A 22,482-nucleotide genomic window follows, 5' to 3' on the forward strand; every position below is an offset into this window, starting at 1 on the left:
ACTATCGTGATAATAAATTGTGTGATGAGCGATTAAGGGCCGTGCGTTTACGTTAGGAGTATCGATAGCGCTAGAGGTGAAATTTGAATGGCACAGAAAATGTCTGCCTACTCAAAAGACTAGTTTACAACTCTCCACAGTATCTGAGTTGAAAAGAATTACAGATATTTGGGAAAATAACGAAGAAAAGCATATGATCAATGTATGAGCAAGTTGTGACTCTAGCAAAGGAAATACAAGATACGTGTTAATAATGTTACAGTAATGTTAGTAGCTAATAAATATTACAATTTGAACAGACGTTTAAAACGTGAAAAATGCTGAAAATTTATAGTTGTAGATGTTCAGATGCATTGTCAAATTCAGCACGCTATCGACAGTAACCCTTACGCTTAACAGGGTGAAATAGAAAAATCCTTATCACTCCCTGAGACAGCCCGAAGGTCCTGATGGTGTTCGAGGTAGGGTGCCTCCTTTCACGTTTCCATGGAGACCGTCTTCCTATCTCCTCTGTTTCTCTTACCCTATTTCCCTCTTCTTCCTTCGTATTCTCCCTCTGCCTCTCTCTCTACGTCCTCTCTGTGTTCCTCTTCTTCTTCTCCCCGCTTTCTCCGTTTACCTTTTCCTCGTCGCTCTTCCGGTGTTCCTCCGATTCCATCTTTCCTCTCCCTTCATCCACCCTCATTTTTCCTCCCCCTCTCCCTCTCGCGCATCCATGGGGTAATACGGGCTTTCACAGTTAGCGCCGCGACGCTGATATCGACCGACGCTCTCCCACCGTACTTGTGCCAGGGCAAACGTCCACCCCCTTTTTCACGTCGAAACCCACCCCGTACCCTGACCACCACCCACCACCCTACTACGAGCCCACTACTATAGTACTATTCGATTCATGCCGCGAAAGAACGTAATAGTGGAATCGCGTGTTGCTTTAATTCATCAAAACGACCGGTTGTTTTACTGGATTGTGACTGGGGGTAAACTTTGTCTTAGGCGCCATTTTCTTTCCTTTTTTTTGTGTTATTGTATTCAGGGAATATAGACGAGAACCGTTTATTTTGACATTTTTTGACGTGTACATTTTTTGTTATGTCGTACGTTATGAAAGTACATTGAGAAATAGGGTAATTTTTAGTGAGATTTGTATTATTGCAAGTTGTGAATTATAATTTCAGTAATGGTGGTTGGTATGTTGGGAATTTGGAGATTTGAGAATTTAGGGATTCGAGGGAATTTGGGGATTTGAGAATTTGGGGATTTGAGAATTTGAGGATTTGAGAATATGGAAACTTGAGAAGTTGGAAATTTGAGAGTTGGGAAATTTGGGAGTTTGGAAGTTTGAGAGTTTGAAAATTTGTGAGTTGGGAAATTTGAGAATTTGGAAAATTTGAGTGTGTGGAAATTTGAGAGTTTGGAAGTTTGAGAGTTTTAAAATTTGTGAGTTGGGAAATTTGAGAATTTGGAAAATTTAAGTGTGTGGAAATTTGAAAGTTTGAAAAATTTGGGTGTTTAGAAGTTTGAGAGTTTGAAAATTTGAGAGATTGAAAATTTGAGAGTTGGGAAATTTGAGAATTTGGAAAATTTGAGTGTGATTTGAGAGTTTGAAAAATTGGGGAGTTTGGAAGTTTGAGAGTTTGAAAATTTGAGTTAGGACATTTGAGAATTTGGAAAATTTGAGTGTGTGGAAATTTGAGTTTAGAAATTTGAGAGTTGGGAAATTTGGAAATTTGAGAATTTAGCATATTAAATTTGCAAATGTAATAATATCGAAAAATCTGAAAATTGACTATTTTTTAAACTTCTTCACTATAGAAGTCAACGTGTTAATCGATTTTTCTTCTCTCCACTACGAACATCCATCGAGTCAGCTGAGAGCTATTATTTTTCGAATATTGGACTTGGAGAAAGAATTTGACGACCTATATAGTCTGATCGATAGAATATTTGCCTTGTAAATTAAATTTCATTGAAATTCCAATTCTGGTTTAACAATCACAGTTTAATCAATCAATTTTCCTTCAGAACCAATTTTTTTTTCGCTTTCATAGTTTTTCTTAAATGACTTGTTTTAAATGTTTTTATTAAAATGTATACGATAGTAGCACGAAAAATGTAGAAGATGCTTTAAACTTGGTTTAAAAAGAATATTTGTTTAAACTTGACATTCTTTACGAGTAGCTCGGGGAACTAATTACTTGGAGTAGAAGTTCAAGATGGGGAGTAATTCATGAGTCCTGTGACAGTAATGAATGTCCTACGAACGGAACTCCTGGTCGATGTGTTTCTCAAGGATTAAAAATTGTTTTTTTTTAAATGTTTAGGGAAGTTGGGATTTGGTAACTGAAAATTAGAAAATTTAGAAATTTGGGGTTTTAGGATTTTGGGGATTTGAGAATTTGAGAATTTAGGGATTTGGAAATTTGGTGATTTGAGAATTTGAGAATTTGGAAATTTGAGAAGTTGGAGATTTGAGAATTTGGAAATTTGAGAAGTTAGAAATTTGAGAAGTTAGAAATTTGAGAATATCGGGAATGGAGAATCTGGGGATTTGAGAATATGGAATCTTGAGAATTTGGAATTTTGAGAGTTTGGAAATTTGAGAGTTTGGAAATTTGAGAGTTTGGAAATTTGAGAATTTGGAAATTTGAGAAGTTGGGGTTTTGAGAATTTGGAAATTTGAGAAGTTAGAAATTTGAGAATATCGGGAATTGAAAATCTGGGGATTTGAGAATATGGAAACTTGAGAATTTGGAATTTTGAGAGTTTGGAAATTTGAGAGTTTGGAAATTTGAGAATTTGGAAATTTGAGAATTGGGAAATTTGAGAAGTTTGATATTTGAGAATATGGGGAATTGAGAATTTGGAAATTTGAGAATTTTGGAATTTGGAAATTTGAACATTATAAAATCTAATTTCTCATTTACTACAATATCTTACGTGAATATCAGTTTCCCTGAAATATATGATCATTATTTTCATACAATAATGGTATAAACCAAACCACATCATCTTACAGATCCTATTTCCACTGTTTTCTGAATTCCTCCACTGTAATCCAATTCCAATCTATCGGTTTAAACGATTCTATGAAACGGATCGTGAAGTATTATCTCTTTAAACGATGGCACAAAGACGTTCAAAGTTCTTAAACTCTAAAGGAAATCGAGTGTTCTGTTATTGTTTCTTAAGGGTCTGGTGATAGAATGCTCCGAATGTTATTGTTGAGGATTTTTGAGGCCTCTGATGGAAAATTGATAAGCTCCGATAAACTTCGTTCATCTCATGGTGTTAAGAGAGACAAGGACAGATGGTTTCCAAAAATGTGGAAAAATGTGACTTCGTTTCGCCAGGATTTAAATTTTTAAACTTCAAATTTCTTAATTTTTAAATCACCGAATCTTAGATTTTTCAATTTCTGAATCCCTAAATTTCTAAACTTGCAGATCTTCGAATCTTCATGTTACTAAGTTTTTAAATTTTCAAATTTTTGATTCTTCGATCTCCCAAGATGACGAATGTCCAAATTTATAAATCTACTAATCAAGATGGACGTGACCCTCGACACTTAATCTCTTAAGCACAATGCGCCACTATAGTGGTTTTCGCGGATACTGTCTTTCTGTGCGACGGTCCACTAAAGTGGCTTTCGCGAACGTCATCGTAGATTACATAGCGCCTTGGCTCACTCTACTGACTCGCTCACAGTTTCAATTGAATGATCGTTTTCATATGTTTTGATTCGCACTTTTTTTGCCTTCACCGCGTTTTATGAGTATTAACAAATCCCACAAAAGTACATTACATGTAAATAAAAGGTAACGCCAAATTTAGGCACCGTGCACCTCTTTGCACTAATACGATATTGGAAACATTTGGAAATTACATATTTTGTGAATTTTCGAAAAAGTAAATTATCAAAATTAAAGCATATCATATCTTTGGGAAAAATTGTAATTTAATCATCAAAAACTTGATTTCAATGTCCCACTCAGAACTTGCCCTCTAATCACAATATTTGTCGAAACAATACTCGTAACACCTCCGTCGAGTGCAGTATCAAAGAACGAAATTGAACATGCAAATGGATAAAGTGGTACTCGAGTCCCGATTTGCTTGGTGTGTCGGGAACGTGTGTACAATGAAACCTTGAAAAGCCTGGTGTCTTTCGTGTTTCTGTGGTTGTCGACTCTTGTATACGTCACCAGGGAGTTACTAATCCAACGATGTAGTTGATCCTCCCCGATAAATGACGGGCAATGCTCAGGAGACACGGTCCTACCCCAACCAGAATTTATGATCTGTATGCGTGTGCGTACATGCACTGTATACTCCACGACAAAATGCACTTCTAGTAACAGACACCAATTTAAATCGTATTTCATTGTAGTAATACTTGTTATAGTAATGGCTACAATTTCATTGTAGTAAAAGTAGAAATAGTTTTTAATGTGTCTAATGTGTTTTTAATGTGCTATTATCCTTGTAATAGCTTCTTGTAGTTTAACTATAAACATCTCTTAAGTAGTATTGTATATTGCTATTAAGGGATGTTTTTCAAAATTGTACTTCCTAATAGTATGACTGGAATTGTGGCATCCCCAAAAATAGTACATTCTTCATAAGAGATATTTTTTTAAATCATATTTCTTTGTAGTACCACTGTGATAGCAGCATCCTCTAAAATAATATTGTACATTTCTAATAAGAGATACTTTTTAAACTTGTATTATAATGTTATTGTAATCGTGGCACTCCTAAAATAATTCTTAATAAGAGATATCTGAGATAAATGAAATTTGCATTTCCTTTTGTAGTAGCCATTGTGGCATCCCTTAAAGTAAGATTACACACCTTAATAAGAGATACCCTTTCAAATAATATTTTCTTGTAGTATAACTATAATAGCAACATCCCCTAAAATAATATTATACATTCCTATTAAAAGATGCATTTTAAACTTATATTATCTTCTACTATAACTGGAATTGTAGCAGCGAATGTACCCCAAAAGTGCATGGTATAATAGTATTGTACATTCTTAATAAGAGTTGCTCCTTAAAATTGTATTTCTTGGTGGTATAATTAAAACTGTTGCGTCTCTGAAATGGCACTGTACATTCCTAATAAAAGACGATCTTTAAACTTGTATTTCCTTGTAGAACAGCTGGAATTGCAGCACTTCTACAGTAAGGAATGTTAATAGAAATAACTCGAGCGACCAAAGTAAACTGCACAGTACAAAATATTGATAAAATTTACTGAATTAATATTAACATTTTCTGTCAAGAAATATAGTATACGTAAATAAATTGAAGAATGTGCTTTAATTTCACTTTGGATGCGGTCTAATTTAATAACAGTTCCATTGTCACATTTATGTATCATGTTTTATAGAGTATCCTTTTGACTGGGAGTGTATACGCGTGTCACACGAGAACTAGTGGTACAGTTGTTGGAAACGATGTAATACGGTCATAAATTACACGGTCGAGTCTAAGCGGTCTAAGCAGTGGTGCATAATCGAGTTGATCAACGAGATTTAGAATTGTATATAGTATTTTGAATCTCCGTATCCCTGCACATAGAGTCCTTGGCCATCCAATTAGGACCACGTACGAAAATTTCACTTTTATATTTGTACACTTGTAGTGCACAGACAAACAAATACCTACAGATCGAGTCCTAGAAGCTTCACTACGTCCTACAAAAATAGGATTAGCAATCTTCTAAAACATGAAATTCATTGATCAGAAGTGCTGCACAAGGGTGTCTAAGCAAGATCCAACAGCCACTGAAACTGTAAACAAAAGTAGTGTCCCTGGCCATCGAATTAGGACCACGTACGAAAATTTCACTTTCATGACTATAACATTATATCACATACGGAAAATCTTAGGTCAAAATTATTACTAAATACGATGATAACGATATATACATAGCAATTTACTATCGTGATAATAAATTGTGTGATGAGCGATTAAGGGCCGTGCGTTTACGTTAGGAGTATCGATAGCGCTAGAGGTGAAATTTGAATGGCACAGAAAATGTCTGCCTACTCAAAAGACTAGTTTGCAACTCTCCACAGTATCTGAGTTGAAAAGAATTACAGATATTTGGGAAAATAACGAAGAAAAGCATATGATCAATGTATGAGCCACAAACTGTGACCCTAACAAAGGAAATACAAGATATGTGTTGATAATGTTAGAGTAGTTATGTTAGTAGCTTATAAATATTACAATTTGTACAGGCCTTTAATACGTAATTTAAGATTTAATATTTTCACAAAGTTTGAATCACCAATTCATAAAACGTTGTAATAATATTTGTTACTCGTGATTGATCGGCGTTCAATTAATTTATGTCAGTTTAGTCGTTATCGATAATTCAGTCTTGAATCTGAGGCGATTAGGTGAAGTACAATGCAGTGAGACAATGGGGATTGAATCGGAGGTGAGATATAGTAGTATCCGTTTAATTGTCGCAAGGTTATCTCTACAGAGTCCTGAAACTGCACTTCAAATGGATGATCACTCTATTAATTAAACTTTAGACGAGGACCATTCACATGGTGACAGTTTAAATTTAATCTAACTCATTGTTATATAATTTGTTAGAATACTTATTCAACCTATTTAAGTTGACTTATTTAACGGCTTCCTTGTATAAACATTGATAGTTACTTATCTCATGTACTGATAAATAATTAAATCAGTATTATTTCATTCATTGATCAGTATTATTATTTTAACTCGAAAAAATTACTAATAATCTTTGAAAGTTCCAACATATTTCACAGCTGATTTCATTCAATTTAAACAATATGAAACAATTTTGTTTCATATTCAACAAAATTCAGAAACGTGAAAAATTAAAAAGATGACGGATTTCAAAATTTACTATTTTGTTTTTATTTTAATATAAAGAGAATTTGATCACTCGAGATATGAAAGTTCAAGGGAAAAAATAGATATTTCAAAGAAGGTATTTTGTTCAGATTTTCAGAACATAAAGCGGCTAAAATGAAAGCCAAATTGGCTGAGGTCGTTTGATACCCCAATATGACCGCCAAGGGTTAATATTACCACGAAACGTACACGATCGTATTTCAACAACTGTAAATTAAATATTTTGTCACGTGTTATCCTCGTTTCTAGTGTAATTATCATTTGCTATTTATGACATGTTACACGCGTGACGGTGATTACACTTCAGATGCGTAAAACATATGCTTTATTCATAGCACAGTGAAATTTCCATTTTGCCTTTAATTATGACTGTGGAATAACGGTGGAAAGTGGCGGAAGGAAAAGTTTGTGTAGAGAAACAATTTATTGTGAAACAAAAACTTGATGGACATTTAATTATACTAGGAAAGAAATATTTGTGCAACATAATTATGAGATAGTCGATGCTCACTTTCTCAGCTTTTTATTTTCTCCATTGAATGTTTTGTGGTTCTTGAAAGAGAGCAAGGTTAATAACAGTCAAGGTTAATAATAGTCAAAGTTAATAACTTCAAGTAAAAAGTTAATCTTGCACTTCTTGAGGTAATGTAGTGAAACTGGGAAGAATTGTAGGTTAACTCGAAGTTCTTATATTTCTACATTTCATTAAAATAATCATTTCAGTATTTGATTATCTTCATGTTTGTTATTAGTAAGAATTCCTACATTGACATTATGAACATCACAATATTGCCATCATTGGTTAACTATGATCCACGTCGTTAAATTTCTAGACGTCCAAATTCTAAACCCATTAAAATTCTTGAATTTACAAAAATTCTTAAAAATTGCAAGGCTTATCGAGTAAGGTTTTTTCCTCTCTAAAAATCAACTAGGGAAACAATTTTTCCATTAATCATATTCTTCGTAGGGAATACGGAATAGTAATAGATTCACTGTATGTAAAACGCGACAGAAGTACAACCGAAGGTCGATTGCAAATTTGATCATGTCTCTGCTCCATACGGTGAGTCAGAGCCTCGATCAATCTGATTACACAGGGCTAAAATGGGTCTCGAGACGCAGTGAATTGAGTGCTTTCTACCGGGGTGCGTGCGAATAAAGCGAATGCGAACTAAATAGGATTATCATTGATTTTCGACTGCATCCGGAGGCAGCAACAGTAGGGCTAATTTTCCGAACGAAATTAGGTGACGGGGCCGAAGAACGCGTTGTATAGGAAAATCAATGGCGGGAGATTTGGAGCGGAGGGTCCTTTTATTTTGAAGGTGGACTAAGTCTGTTTATGTTTAAATTCAGATATTTAAGTTTGCGTTTCAAATTAAAAATATGTAGGATACCAATGTATCTAAGAGAGTTAAATTTACAATTTCTGTTAAGATAATGGTAATTATTAAGTGAATATTTCTTACCAATAATGGACATCAGCCACTGCCTTCAGACATTTAAAAATCTTAAATTCCCAGATTCTTAAATCCCCAAATTCTCAAATCCTTAAATGCTGAAATCCCCAAATTCTCAAATTCCCAGATTCTCAAATCCTCAGATGCTCAAATCCCCAAATTCTTAAATCCTCAGATGCTCAAATCCCCAAATTCTCAAATTCCCAGATTCTCAAATCCCCAAATTCTCAAATTCCCAGATTCTCAAATCCTCAGATGCTCAAATCCCCAAATTCTCAAATTCCCAAATTCTCAAATCCTCAGATGCTCAAATCCCCAAATTCTCAAATTCCCAGATGCTCAAATCCCCAAATTCTCAAATCCCCAAATTCTCAAATCCCCAAATTCTCAAATTCCCAGATTCTCAAATCCTCAGATGCTCAAATCCCCAAATTCTTAAATCCTCAGATGCTCAAATCCCCAAATTCTCAAATTCCCAGATTCTCAAATCCCCAAATTCTCAAATTCCCAGATTCTCAAATCCTCAGATGCTCAAATCCCCAAATTCTCAAATTCCCAAATTCTCAAATCCTCAGATGCTCAAATCCCCAAATTCTCAAATTCCCAGATGCTCAAATCCCCAAATTCTCAAATCCCCAAATTCTCAAATCCCCAAATTCTCAAATTCCCAGATTCTCAAATCCCCAAATTCTCAAATTCCCAGATTCTCAAATCCTCAGATGCTCAAATCCCCAAATTCTCAAATTCCCAGATGCTCAAATCCCCAAATTCTCAAATCCCCAAATTCTCAAATCCCCAAATTCTCAAATTCCCAGATTCTCAAATCCTCAGATGCTCAAATCCCCAAATTCTTAAATCCTCAGATGCTCAAATCCCCAAATTCTCAAATTCCCAGATTCTCAAATCCCCAAATTCTCAAATTCCCAGATTCTCAAATCCTCAGATGCTCAAATCCCCAAATTCTCAAATTCCCAAATTCTCAAATCCTCAGATGCTCAAATCCCCAAATTCTCAAATTCCCAGATGCTCAAATCCCCAAATTCTCAAATCCCCAAATTCTCAAATCCCCAAATTCTCAAATTCCCAGATTCTCAAATCCCCAAATTCTCAAATTCCCAGATTCTCAAATCCTCAGATGCTCAAATCCCCAAATTCTCAAATTCCCAAATTCTCAAATCCTCAGATGCTCAAATCCCCAAATTCTCAAATTCCCAGATGCTCAAATCCCCAAATTTTCAAATCCCCAAATTCTCAAATCCCCAAATTCTCAAATTCCCAGATTCTCAAATCCCCAAATTCTCAAATTCCCAGATTCTCAAATCCTCAGATGCTCAAATCCCTAAATTTTCAAATCCCCAAATTCTCAAATCCTCAGATGCTCAAATCCTCAAATTCTCAAATCCTCAGATGGTCAAATCCCCAAATTCTCAAATCCCCAGATTCTCAAAATCTCGAATTGTCAAATCCCCAAATTCCTTCAAATCCCCAGATTCTCAATATCTTGAATTGTCAAATCCCCAAGCTCCCTGAAATCCCCAGATTTTCAAAATCCCAAATTGTCAAAACCCCATTGTCTTCAGACATTTAAAAATCCGCAATTTCTGACATCAACAGTAAAAGATTGTATTAAGATGGCACACTACTTTCAAAGTGAATTTTTCAACTATTAAAATAACTGCGAAAATTTATATGAAGATCATATACTCTGAATGTACCTAAAATGTTTTTCATTCAAAATGAAATTTAAAATGTTCGAACAGTTAACATCAAGTGCACTGGAGTTGGCTTTGTGATATTTAACATACTTGTTTGCAAAATGTATAGGTCTGTTAATATTCTGGCAGACGGGATTAAATGTATTTAAAATATAATTCCGAAGAATTTATTTGCAAATTCGGAAAAATCGTATGAACAGCATTATGAGATGGTTAATTAAATATCGAACCGTGGATTTAATACGAAATTTATCGAGAGTACACGCAACCAAACTTTCATTAATTTCCAATTAAAATTTCTGTCGAGAATATCAAACATTTTCCACGTTGTTTAATACCAACAGCGTATCCACTCGATGAAATTATCGAGTCGAGAACCACTCACAATTCGTTCAAAGTTTAAAAGCACCGTATAAAAACATACGATTCTTAAAAAGGGAAAACCGTTGAGGGTCATTTATGCATCGAAGAACAAATATGTATATTTCTTTCTTTGAATCACGCCATCGATTGCTGAAAATTATTTACAGTTCAGTATGAAATCGAGTATGGTATTTTGTATTTGTTTATTAATGGGATGTGTTTTGACTTACATTGAAATATGTACTTCGATTATAGTTATGATTAAAAGATCATTAAAATCTGTATCTTTTTTAATAGCTCCTGCATTTACAAAAAATTGGGGTCGTAGAAAGATAAGTCTTATACCGCTCAACTTTTTCCTGTACAACTTTTTCCTATCTCTAACCGTTTTGAAGATATAGCTTGGCCTAGTTACCAGTATCGTTTATGTTCTCATATACTCAATGCACACATAAAACATAGAACATAAATGTCTATGATTTGACAGTTCATTTTTATGTTCGTGACTACTCGCCATTTTTGAATTGCTTTATAATGGAGGCTGCAATTTATTGATTTCCTCTGCAGGATTATGATTTCATTTTTTCAGTTATAACAACACCACAATATTTATTTTTTTATTATCTTAATAATCTTAAAATATAAAAAATATATAATTGTTTCCAATATTTTAACATCTCTTTCATAATATAATTTTCATTGTAGTTCACAAAATTCTTATTATGGTGTCATTCCTTTAAAAGTTTCATTTCTACAGATTTTTATACAATTTTTCATTTTTATACAAATAGTATTTTTAAATAGATGTTTCAACAAAAAGCTATGCTTACCAAACTAGTACGTATTATTTAAAGAAAGCAAGGTTAATTTCTGTTTAATTAATTTTAAAGCCAATTAAAGCATGCTCGTTTTATCGTGGAATAAAACAGACTCTTTACGACTTTCCTCTACAACGAAGATAAGTCCATATCTTATATTACTTTTCATACTTTATTATGATTACTATAACTTTATTATGATCGCCGTTCGATCAGCGTCTTCATGCGAAAAGAAAAACAAGGAGGCACCCATTGGGTATTTAATATCCTGTGGAAAGTAGCTATGGGAATATGGGTCAATCCTTATCGTTTGCGAACGGCGTGCCCACCCTCGAAATAACGGAGTGCCACACCCCTTTGCCGGAAACATCCCCCGACCAAACCCTGCGCAAGAACTCGTCATCGATAAACCGTGATCAAACTCCGACCGCAAATCATTTCGGCCCCATTTCATTCACCGATCATGCCTGATGGTTGCCATGGCGACTCGATAGGATGTTTCTCGAAACGGACTGGAAAAAAAGTCCATGAGGAATAAGAGGGGTTTATGTTTACTAACTGGTGGTGGGTATATTTGCGAAGTCTGATGAGAGCAGGAGCTCTGAACGGGATAGGGTGAAGCTTCGATGTAAGCGAAAATGATCTGTATACGAGCGAATATCAGCGATATAAGCGAACATGATCTAATCGATATAAACGATAATTTACACGATGTAAACGAACGATATCAGTGCAGAATCATGTATACGATACAAGTGAAAATGATCTACACGATATAAGTGAAAAAGAGGTAGACGGAAATAATCTAGACAGTGTAGACAAAAATGAATTATACGATATAAATGAAGACGATCTGCACGATATAAGTGAAGATTATCTACACGATATAAGTGAAGATTATCTACACGATACAAGTAAAAATTATTTACACGCGGTAAGCAAAAATAATTTATACAATGTAGACAAAAATGATGTATACGATATAAGTGAAGATGATCTACACGATACCAGTGAAAATGATTTACACGAAATAAACGAAAATAATCTATACAATGTAGACAAAAATGATCAACGCGATATAAGTGGAAATGATCTGCACGATACAAGTGAAAATCAAGGAAATATCACAATGTTGCTAAAAGTTTCATAACGAAAAAGCGAAAAATACAAAATTGTTATCCTTGCATTAGGATTATCCGGTACGTTACTGTTCGGTTCAAACGTTTTCTTAGCTCGTTCTAACCAATATCAAAACTAAGACGACACAAGTAAAAGACCCGAAAGGTTTGCTCATATCGAGTCTTCAGTGGTAACAGAACTAATAACGAAACACGGCATGCGCACATATGGATATCGTAATAAGAGGATCTATAGCTATCGCGGTTCATGAATCGAGATAGAAGAAAGAATAAAAGTGTAGCACGCTTATGTATAACGCAAGGGTTGAAGAGCCTCTATTATTGTAAAGCAGTGGGCGATGAGCCCAGAGATTGCGTTCTAGAGGGATGCATTCCTCTTCGTTCCCTTCCGTCACTCTCCACGATTCTCCCTCCTCTTTCCTCGTATTTGTGCGTTACCATCCTCTCTTTCACTCGCGTTTTGTCGACGAAATTGCATTTTCCCTTGGTACAGCATCGCGGTTCACCGACCGAAACGAAGGCAAACGTCAGCTCGCAGGGATGGCTTAGCATTTTGAAACACCTGCAACTTTGCACGCACAAACATTTGGGTACAATAGGCTGACCTTTATACAGCTCCACATTTTTTTTCCACATTTTCACCCCCTAAAATTTTTGCATTTTGTGGAGAAATGATGATTGCGAAGTTTCAGAATTCAGTTCTCAATTTTTTGTAAAATGTATTATTTTGTTTGCTCACTTTTGATCAACAGATATTCAGGTGTACATAAATCTAACACCACGTTCAGCGGTATTACTTTGGAAGTTGAAAAATGGCCACCCTAATGTCCAAACATGTTATATATATGTATGTGAAGGGGGGCAATACCTTTAGAATCTTAAAAAGTTACAACATTTTTTTTCTATAAAATGTTAGTGTAACATCTTAAAAATATTGTCTCAGAATTTTAAAGTGAAATACTAACCCTTTTAAAGTTATGGCCGATTAGCGCCGCGGGTATTCACGCGTTCAGTGCGGAGGACTGAAACTTTAAACGCGTTTTTCTCAAAACTACATTCTTAAAATTGGCGTGGCTGATAACTCTAAAACTAGTTTATCAATCGCGTTCAAATTTTTTGCACATATCCATGACAATACTGTCTAACATATGAACCTAAATGTATGAAATAAATTGAACATTAAAGTCCTTTTTATTGCAAAGCATTGCAAAAATTTTCAATAAAATTCAAAGTTTTTCTTTAAAAGCGCGCTATTTCTTCAATTTTACATATTTTGCACATTTCTGAGGTTCATCTACTAACTGTGAATGTTAGTTTTCGAAACATTGTCTGCAAACTTGCTTCAGACCAATATATCTAAAGCTAGAACCCACGCTGATTCACGAGACACGCCGAAACACTTCCAGAAAGGATTGTCATAATTCCGACATTTTTAAATATTTTGCAAAAGAGAAAATATTCTGTAATAGGCAATAGTTATAATAAATTATACCTGAAATTTCAAAAATGCAAAACAAAGGTGTCCTATACAAAAAAAATTCACAAATATCAGCTTATTTTCATCTGTCTAAAGGTATTACCCCCCTTAACCTCCTTTGAGACAGAGAATCATTGTATAAGCTCACATAATATGCAACTGTATTTAATTTCAAATCTGAGTGGTCATTAAACATCTGTAAATAATTTAATCTCTTCATTAAAATCTCTTAAAATTATGTCTAACTCAGCCATTTGAAATCCCGTGCAACATGGCGTGCACACAAGTGTATTTCACTGTTCTCAAACTTCGAGTACCTGTTTTCAATAAAGTATTCAATTAAGGATCCGCAATAAGCGAACAAAATGCCTGAAGCCTGTCGCGTGTACATCGACAGGATTGCGTGGATGCGAAAGCACGAACAAGCTTTCAGTATATGGCTGGCGGCGAACTAGAATATCGCTAATGAGAGTCCTTTGCGCATATATTCGTAATGTTTGCAGTATCGTGTGAAGTGAGTCGGCTGCTCTTCGCAGATCAAAGATTCGCGTGATTTCTGATTTTGAGCAAACCTTGTGGAAGCGTTTAACGAGCTGCTTTCGTGTTGTTGCTGCACCTCCGAACTATTATTGATCGAGTAATGATGATGTTTGGTGAACAAGGATTATGTACAGTCAGATCTGCCTTCTCCAGCGAATACAGGAACTATCGCATTGATTTGGAGGAATTTTGAAGTTGATATTGTATGAATTTTGGGGAATTTTTGGTGATGGGTGAAGAATTTGAGGACCGCGATTTCGTAGTTTATAGATGTGGGAATATAGAAATTTGGGGTTTGAAAATTTAAGTATGGAGGAAGTTGTGGACTTACGGGTTTGGTGACCTACGAGTTTGGGAATTTAGGGTTTCAACGATTTAGGAATTTGGAAAATTAGAAATTTGGAAATTTGAGAATTTGGACGCTTGGAAATTTGGAAATTGAGGAATTTAGGCACTTGGAAATTAGGAAATTTGAGAATTTGAGCGCTTGGAAATTTGGGCGTTTGGAAATTTGAGAGCTTGAAAATTTGCAAATTTAGGAATTTGGGCGCTTGGAAATTTTAGAACTTGGAAATTTGGGAATTTGGGAATTTGAGCGCTTGGAAATTTGGAAATTTAGGAATTTAGGCGCTTGGAAATTAGGAAATTTGGGAATTTGGGCGCTTGGAAATTTGCAAATTTAGGAATTTGGGCGCTTGGAAATTTGGGAATTTGGGAATTTGAGCGCTTGGAAATTTGGAAATTTAGGAATTTAGGCGCTTGGAAATTAGGAAATTTGAGAATTTGGACGCCTGGAAATTTGAGAGCTTGGAAATTTGGGCGCTTGGAAATTAGGAAATTTGGGAATTTGGATGCTTGGAAATTTGAGAGCTTGGAAATTTGCAAATTTAGGAATTTGGGCGCTTGGAAATTTTAGAACTTGGAAATTTGGGAATTTGGAAATCTATAATTTGGAAATTTAGAAATCTAGAAATCCAAAAATCCAAAAATCCAAAAATCCAAAAATCCAAAAATTACAAAAATTACAAATTCAAAAATTAAAAGACCCTAAAATTTGAAAGCTCGACAATGTGCAAACACCAGAATACAAAAATTCATAAACTTAAAAATGTTCAAATTCGAATATATGTATTAGCTGAACATACACTTCACATTTTACAATTTCAACAACTTTTAATTACTGATTTCACTCATGTAAGGAATTGTATATTAATGTTGCGAGAGGATGCTTGACGTATCTCTGGTGAAAATCAAATTTCGAACAAAAATCGAACCAGTGCTTAATTGTACACTACAGACCGTTTCAATTAACGTTTTATTCTGCCCCCGTTCATTTAAAAGGATTTCACAGTTCACGCGTTTATAGGCGGCACAGATTAATGTCGACAATTTTACGAGCGTACCTTTATGGATTGCTGACCTGTGAAAATTCAGGATTACGAATAAACTTACCTTTCTATTTTACCGTAAAATCTTATTAAATTAAAAAAATAAAAAAAATAAAACAGTTTTATGTGTGCATATATGTTGGTACAGTTTCTTGTTGCATTCCTTTTACAACTTTTTATATGTTGATAATATTTTTATTACATTCTTTCTACAACGTTCTATATGTTTTTTGTTGCATTCTTTTTATAAACTGTTACGTAAACACTGAACCTACCAGCTCAGAATGCAAACTTATTTTGTAATTTAGAATAAAGTTAAAAAATTTTTATTTCTTTAGCTAGTACTACAGTCACCCGCCATCGAATTACCATTATAAATTTTCAGAATTTTTCACGTTTCCGTAAAATTAGGGGCCTGTTCAAATTGTAATATTTATAAGCCACTAACATAACTACTCTAACATTATCAACACATATCTTGTATTTCCTTTGCTAGGGTCACAGTTTGTGACTCATACATTGATCATATGCTTTTCTTCGTTATTTTCCCAAATATCTGTAATTCTTTTCAACTCAGATACTGTGGAGAATTGTAAACTAGTCTTTTGAGTAGGCAGACATTTTCTGTGCCATTCAAATTTCACCTCTAGCGCTATCGATACTCCTAACGTAAACGCACGGCCCTTAATCGCTCATCACACAATTTATTATCACGATAGTAAATTGCTATGTATATATCGTTATCATCGTATTTAGTAATAATTTTGACCTAAGATTTTCCGTATGTGATATAATGTTATAGTCGTGAAAGTGAAATTTTCGTACGTGGTCCTAATTCGATGGCCAGGGACAGTACTTTTGTTTACAGTTTCAGTGGCTGTTGGATCTTGCTTAGACACCCTTGTGCAGCACTTCTGATCAGTGAATTTCATGTTTTAGAAGATTGCTGATCCTATTTTTGTAGGACGTAGTGAAGCTTCTAGGACTCGATCTGCATTTGTTTGTTTGTCTGCACACTACAGACAGCAATTTTATGATTTTCATCTTGAAATTTTGAAGGTGGATTAGTCAGACACTAAGTTTAACTACTCAACGCATTAAACTCTGTTATTTTTTATTATTTTTACAATTGAATACAACTAAATAATTTCTAAACCTTCCCTATATTATATTTCATTTTGTACAAATTCACCATAAAAATGTGGAAATATCGAAGTACTTAAAACTGATTAAACCGAGACTTCGGCTTGTTACGAGGGATGCGCGAGTGATTTTTCGATAATTCAGCAATAATTAACCAGTCTTTGATCTTTTTGCGCAGGTGGTAACTCCGCAGAAGTGCGGCGACGTATACCTTTACGATCTTCCAGCGAGTCGGGCAAGTCCTGCACCACCCTCGAGGCACGATTCACCCTTGAACTCGAATAACGAGCATTTGCACAACTCAGGTATGTAACAACCCTTCGTTCTACTCTCCTGCGACTCGTTTGCACCGTTGTTACGAATGTTTCACGGTGACTTCAATAAAATTTCGCAAGAGTTAGGCAGCGTTCACATTTTGTCAGTGGCTGGCGGCAGTCGAATTTTTACGTTTCGTGCTTTGCCTGTACCAGGTTTATCGCTGAAGGCAACAATTTTCTTACGAATATTTCCAAATCTCTGGATTTGAATCTCTACAAATTTCTTGTGTCTCGTATTTACTTTGAAATTTCGAATTTTGAATAACAGACAGCATTTTGAATAACAGGTAACACTTTTGTAATAACAGAAAGATTGACGGCAACATTCCGATAGCAGATGTCATACAAAATTCATTGAATTTTCAGCAACACGATCTCATATATTACTTTCGTTTCATACAAAATCACATTTCACATCCATCCATATTTTATTAATTATACGAATGCTGTTTCAGCACACGTGCGCCAAAGAAAATAACGATTTTAACGCAGACAGAATAATTAATACTTTTTTGTACGCATCGATATGCATTCGTAATCTTCATTCAGTTTTTCATGTTACAAAAGCACAAAGTTCACTGACAGATCGATTTTTAATTCATTAATGCCTTGCTCTGTGATGTCACATTCGTTTTGCAACCTATAGTTAGAATGTGATAAAACAAATTCGTATTTTGATTGCAGTTGAATTTTTAGTTCAATTCAAATCATAATTTGTATAATCAAGCATCAATATTTTAACTTCCTTCATTTCTTTTGATATTAATAATTAGTTAACTATGACGCAACTGTATAACAAACTTTGAGTTAAAAAATTGATCAGTTAACTTTTTTTGACGAATACAGTCACAAAGGCAACAGAAATAAAACAGCTAAAATGATGTTAATCAAAAGAATTTTACGTTTAACAAAAAAATTTGTAGTACAAGAAGACAGACGTCTGTGAAATTATATCGTGAGACGAAAATGCTTTACCAGATGGTTTTAAGCTCATTAAGTTACCTTGCATCCGATCGTTTCTTTAATTCGCTTTAATCGACTATTAAACTTCTGTTCATTGATGTTCAATTGAAAACGGGCTTTCCATAGAAAGCATTTATTGAGAATCGATAGAATGCTGATGCTCCTACCGGAATTCTTTTTTATGAAACGACGGTATCGCGGATACCATTTCCATACTGAAACAAACCGTTAATGGCTACTTCGTAAAAGTACATACATAAGGTAAATCCTTTGGTACTCAAACGAGATCCGGTGATTAGCATTCGTTTATGATGTTTTGGTTAGGAGAGACAAGGACAGATGGTTTCCAAAAATGTGGAAAAATGCGACTTCGTTTCGCCAGGATTAAAATTTTTAAACTTCAAATTTCTTAATTTTTAAATCACCGAATCTTAGATTTTTCAATTTCTGAATCCCTAAATTTCTAAACTTGCAGATCTTCGAATCTTCATGTTACTAAGTTTTTAAATTTTCAAATTTTTGATTCTTCGATCTCCCAAGATGACGAATGTCCAAACTTATAAATCTACTAATCAAGATATACGTGAGCCTCGACACTTAACCTCTTAGGCACAATGCGCCACTATAGTGGCTTTTGCGGATACCGTCTCTCTGTACGACGGTTCACTATAGTGACTTTCGCGAACGTCATCGTAGATTACATAGCGCCTTGGCTCACTCTACTGACTCGCTCACCGTTTCAATTGAATGATCGTTTTCATATGTTTTGATTCGCACTTTTTTTGCCTTCACCACGTTTTATGAGTATTATCAAATCCCACAAAAGTACATTACATGTAAATGAAAGGTAACGCCAAGTTTAGGCACCGTGCACCTCTTTGCACTAATACGATATTGGAAACATTTGGAAATTACAGATTTTGTGAATTTTCGAAAAAGTAAATTATCAAAGTTAAAGCATATCTTTAGGAAAAATTTAATCGTCAAAAACCAGTTCCTAGAATCATCCTGTATATTTGAAAAAAATTATAATTTAACTTGATTTCAATGTATTCTATAAAAGAACACCCTTGTCACACACTGTAGTGCAGTTTTGATTTCGTTTAAAAATTCCTTCACAAAATTCCTGTTACTTCTTCTGAAAATAAAAATCTTAACCTTTCGAATATACGTATTCAATTATAATTTTATATTTTCTGAATACGAATGTAATTGAAATTATCTTAACTACTTTTTTAGTTCGACCACTGGGACATTTACATTAATTACGTTAAGATGTTTACCTTGATGACTGTTTCATAAATATTGTCAGCAACTATCTGTGTGCTAATTATTTTGCATTTAAAAAATCGATAGGTCACTCAAGGCCACTTGCCTGATCGAAAACCACGTCATCAGGGATTCTTCCTTTCACCACCATACTATACAACGTGTCCCAGATCTTTTATAACAAAATGTTTATATATGAGTTTATTTTGAAAGTGGCCTAAGTCCATACAATTTATAAATAAGTTTTTATATATTGTTTTATAAAAACCTTATATTTTCCGTTGACAACAAATTGTCCTCACAAAAGCCACTTTCAAACTTACAATAAAAAACTATCGATTTAAGTTTCGAACGATATCTTTTCACGATACAAATGACATATAAAATCAATTTTAGCTCGATAAAAGGAAGGGACGATGTGTAATTCCGCTTGAAAACCGAGGAGAATTGCAACTGTCGTACGAATAAGTTGAAGTCGCAGTATCAAAAAATTGATATAAGAATCGTTCAGGAGCTTTCGAACCACCAGTCTAAAGAACAAAATTGTACTGCTTTCTATTTTTATTATTAAATTCTTTAGATTGTATCTATCACTGACAGCCATGTTGTAATTGAATGGCTAACAATAACACAAGAACGTAATTTAAGTTTGCTGGAATTTCTTGAAGATTTATTTTCTTTTAGATATTGGTTTAATGGGAGGAGAGTCAAATAAATGATTGTGCATTTAGATTACAAAATTTTCAGATTCTCAAGTTTTCCAATTTTTCAATTTTCCCATTTTTCAATTTTTCAATTTTTCAAATTACCAAATTCTCAAGGTTCCAATTTTTCAAATTACCAAATTCTCAAGGTTCCAATTTCTCAAATTTCCAAATTCTCAAGGTTCCAATTTCTCAAATTTCCAAATTCTCAAGGTTCCAATTTCTCAAATTTCCAAATTCTCAAGGTTTCAACTTCTCAAATTTCCAAATTCTCAAAGTTCCAATTTCTCAAATTTCCAAATTCTCAAGGTTCCAACTTCTCAAATTTCCAAATTCTCAAGGTTCCAGTTTCTCAAATTTCCAAATTCTCAAGGTTCCAATTTCTCAAATTTCCAAATTCTCAAGGTTCCAATTTCTCAAATTTCCAAATTCTCAAGGTTCCAATTTCTCAAATTTCCAAATTTTCAATACTCCAAACTCTCAAATTTCCAAATTCTCAATTTCCCAACTTCTCAAATTTCCAAATTCTCAAATTTCCAACTTCTCAAATTCCCAAACCCTCAAATTTCCAAATCCCCAAATTCTGAAATCTCCAAATCCCCAAATTCTCAAATCTCCAAATCCCCAAATTCTCAAATCTCCAAATTTCCAAGTTCTCAAATCTTCAAAATCCCAAATAATACATAGCCTTCCATCAATAACCCTAAATACCATTTCTAACTAACTAAGAAAAACCCAAACCGAACTAATCTCACAGTAATCAATAATCGCATGTACAACCGTTAAACACGAACCAACCTCTAGAACCCACGTAGTATCCGCATTATTAACTAATATCAAAGTTTCGTACAACAATTTTCCCTTCAGATCAAGCCCTGCACCATGAATATTGCAATAAATCCTACAACCTGTCATTGGTTGTTGGCAAGTTAAACCCTGAAGCGTAAACGGAAGCTTCCTCTCAATCAGGTACTCTCGATCAGCTTACCAAGTTGAATACCGACACAACTCGTGTAACTTGTGTCGAATTTCTGTCCAGGACGGTACACGACGAGCAGCAGGAGTTCGGTGGACAACGGTGGCGACGTGAGCGAATGTTACGATGTGCCACCACGTGCGGTACCCGTGATTCCATCTCCAGCCAGCAGTCCGAGTCCTGCACCCTCGTGCTATGATATACCAAGGCCACCCACATCTTGCACTCCGAACTCAAACTGCTCTGGAGGATCGGGAGTCACGCCTTTAGACTGCTACGACGTGCCTAGGTCGTTGCAACCCCTCACACCGAGCAGCTCTGCGTCCAGTCTTACGAATGATGGATCTCTCAGTGGGTCGAACCGGTACGTAACCTTTATTTCATTCTGGTGGAAATTTCATGTCTTGGAATAAAATTCTTAGCTTGATGACTTTGAAACTTGTTGTTCACTGTGAGGTAAAATTATAAATCTAAAAAGTATTAGGAACGTAAGAGAAAATGTTATTGGAACTGTCCTTGAAAATAATGAACAAGGGTAAATAATGTACAAGAAAATGAATTAGTTGAAAATGAATTGATTTTTATTTGCAAACTTACTGTTTAATATAATAGAAGAATATATTTAAAAATGAGTTGATGTTGAAAATGAATTGATTTTTATTTTCAAACTTACTGTTTAATGTAATAGAAGAATATATTTAAAAATGAATTGATGTTGAAAATGAATTGATTTTTATTTGCAAACTTACTGTTTAATATAATAGAAGAATATATTTAAAAATGAGTTGATGTTGAAAATGAATTGATTTTTATTTGCAAACTTACTATTTAATATAATAGAAGAATATATTTAAAAATGAGTTGATGTTGAAAATGAATTGATTTTTATTTGCAAACTTACTGTTTAATATAATAGAAGAATATATTCAAAAATGAATTGATGTTGAAAATGAATTGATTTTTATCTGCAAACTTACTGTTTAATATAATAGAAGAATATATTTAAAAATGAATTGATTTTTATTTGCAAACTTACTATTTAATACAAAAGAAAAATATATTTCACATTCTGCACCCTTGTACTTCATCGACACTTTATTTTTGTCATTTATTTTGTAAATTAATTTAAAGTAGTTAAATGAAAAGTAAACTTCATTCTCAATTTATTATTAAATTGGAAAAATGCCACAGCATCGAAGAATGTATTGTATAGGAATCATACTTCTGTCGAAACAAAAATTCAGCAACGTAACCAATATAACGCTCTCCAGGTTCCATATCGTCGAATATTGGCTCTTG

General features: G+C 34.2%; 1 protein-coding gene across 7 annotated transcripts in view; it reads left to right on the plus strand.

Annotated features, from left to right (window-relative positions):
• p130CAS (Serine_rich_CAS and FAT-like_CAS_C domain-containing protein p130CAS) overlaps nucleotides 1-22,482 on the plus strand; it is a 162,369-nt gene that overhangs the window by 126,374 nt on the left and 13,513 nt on the right. For all 7 annotated transcript variants that reach the window (XM_012288249.2, XM_012288250.2, XM_012288251.2 and 4 more), the window contains 2 exons: nucleotides 17,133-17,259; nucleotides 21,247-21,547. In XM_012288249.2, coding sequence (XP_012143639.1) covers nucleotides 17,133-17,259; nucleotides 21,247-21,547 — 428 coding nt within the window. The remainder of the gene's footprint in view (nucleotides 1-17,132; nucleotides 17,260-21,246; nucleotides 21,548-22,482) is intronic.

The sequence above is a fragment of the Megachile rotundata genome, chromosome 3 (genome assembly GCF_050947335.1).
Source record: "Megachile rotundata isolate GNS110a chromosome 3, iyMegRotu1, whole genome shotgun sequence".
NCBI lineage: Eukaryota > Metazoa > Arthropoda > Insecta > Hymenoptera > Megachilidae > Megachile > Megachile rotundata.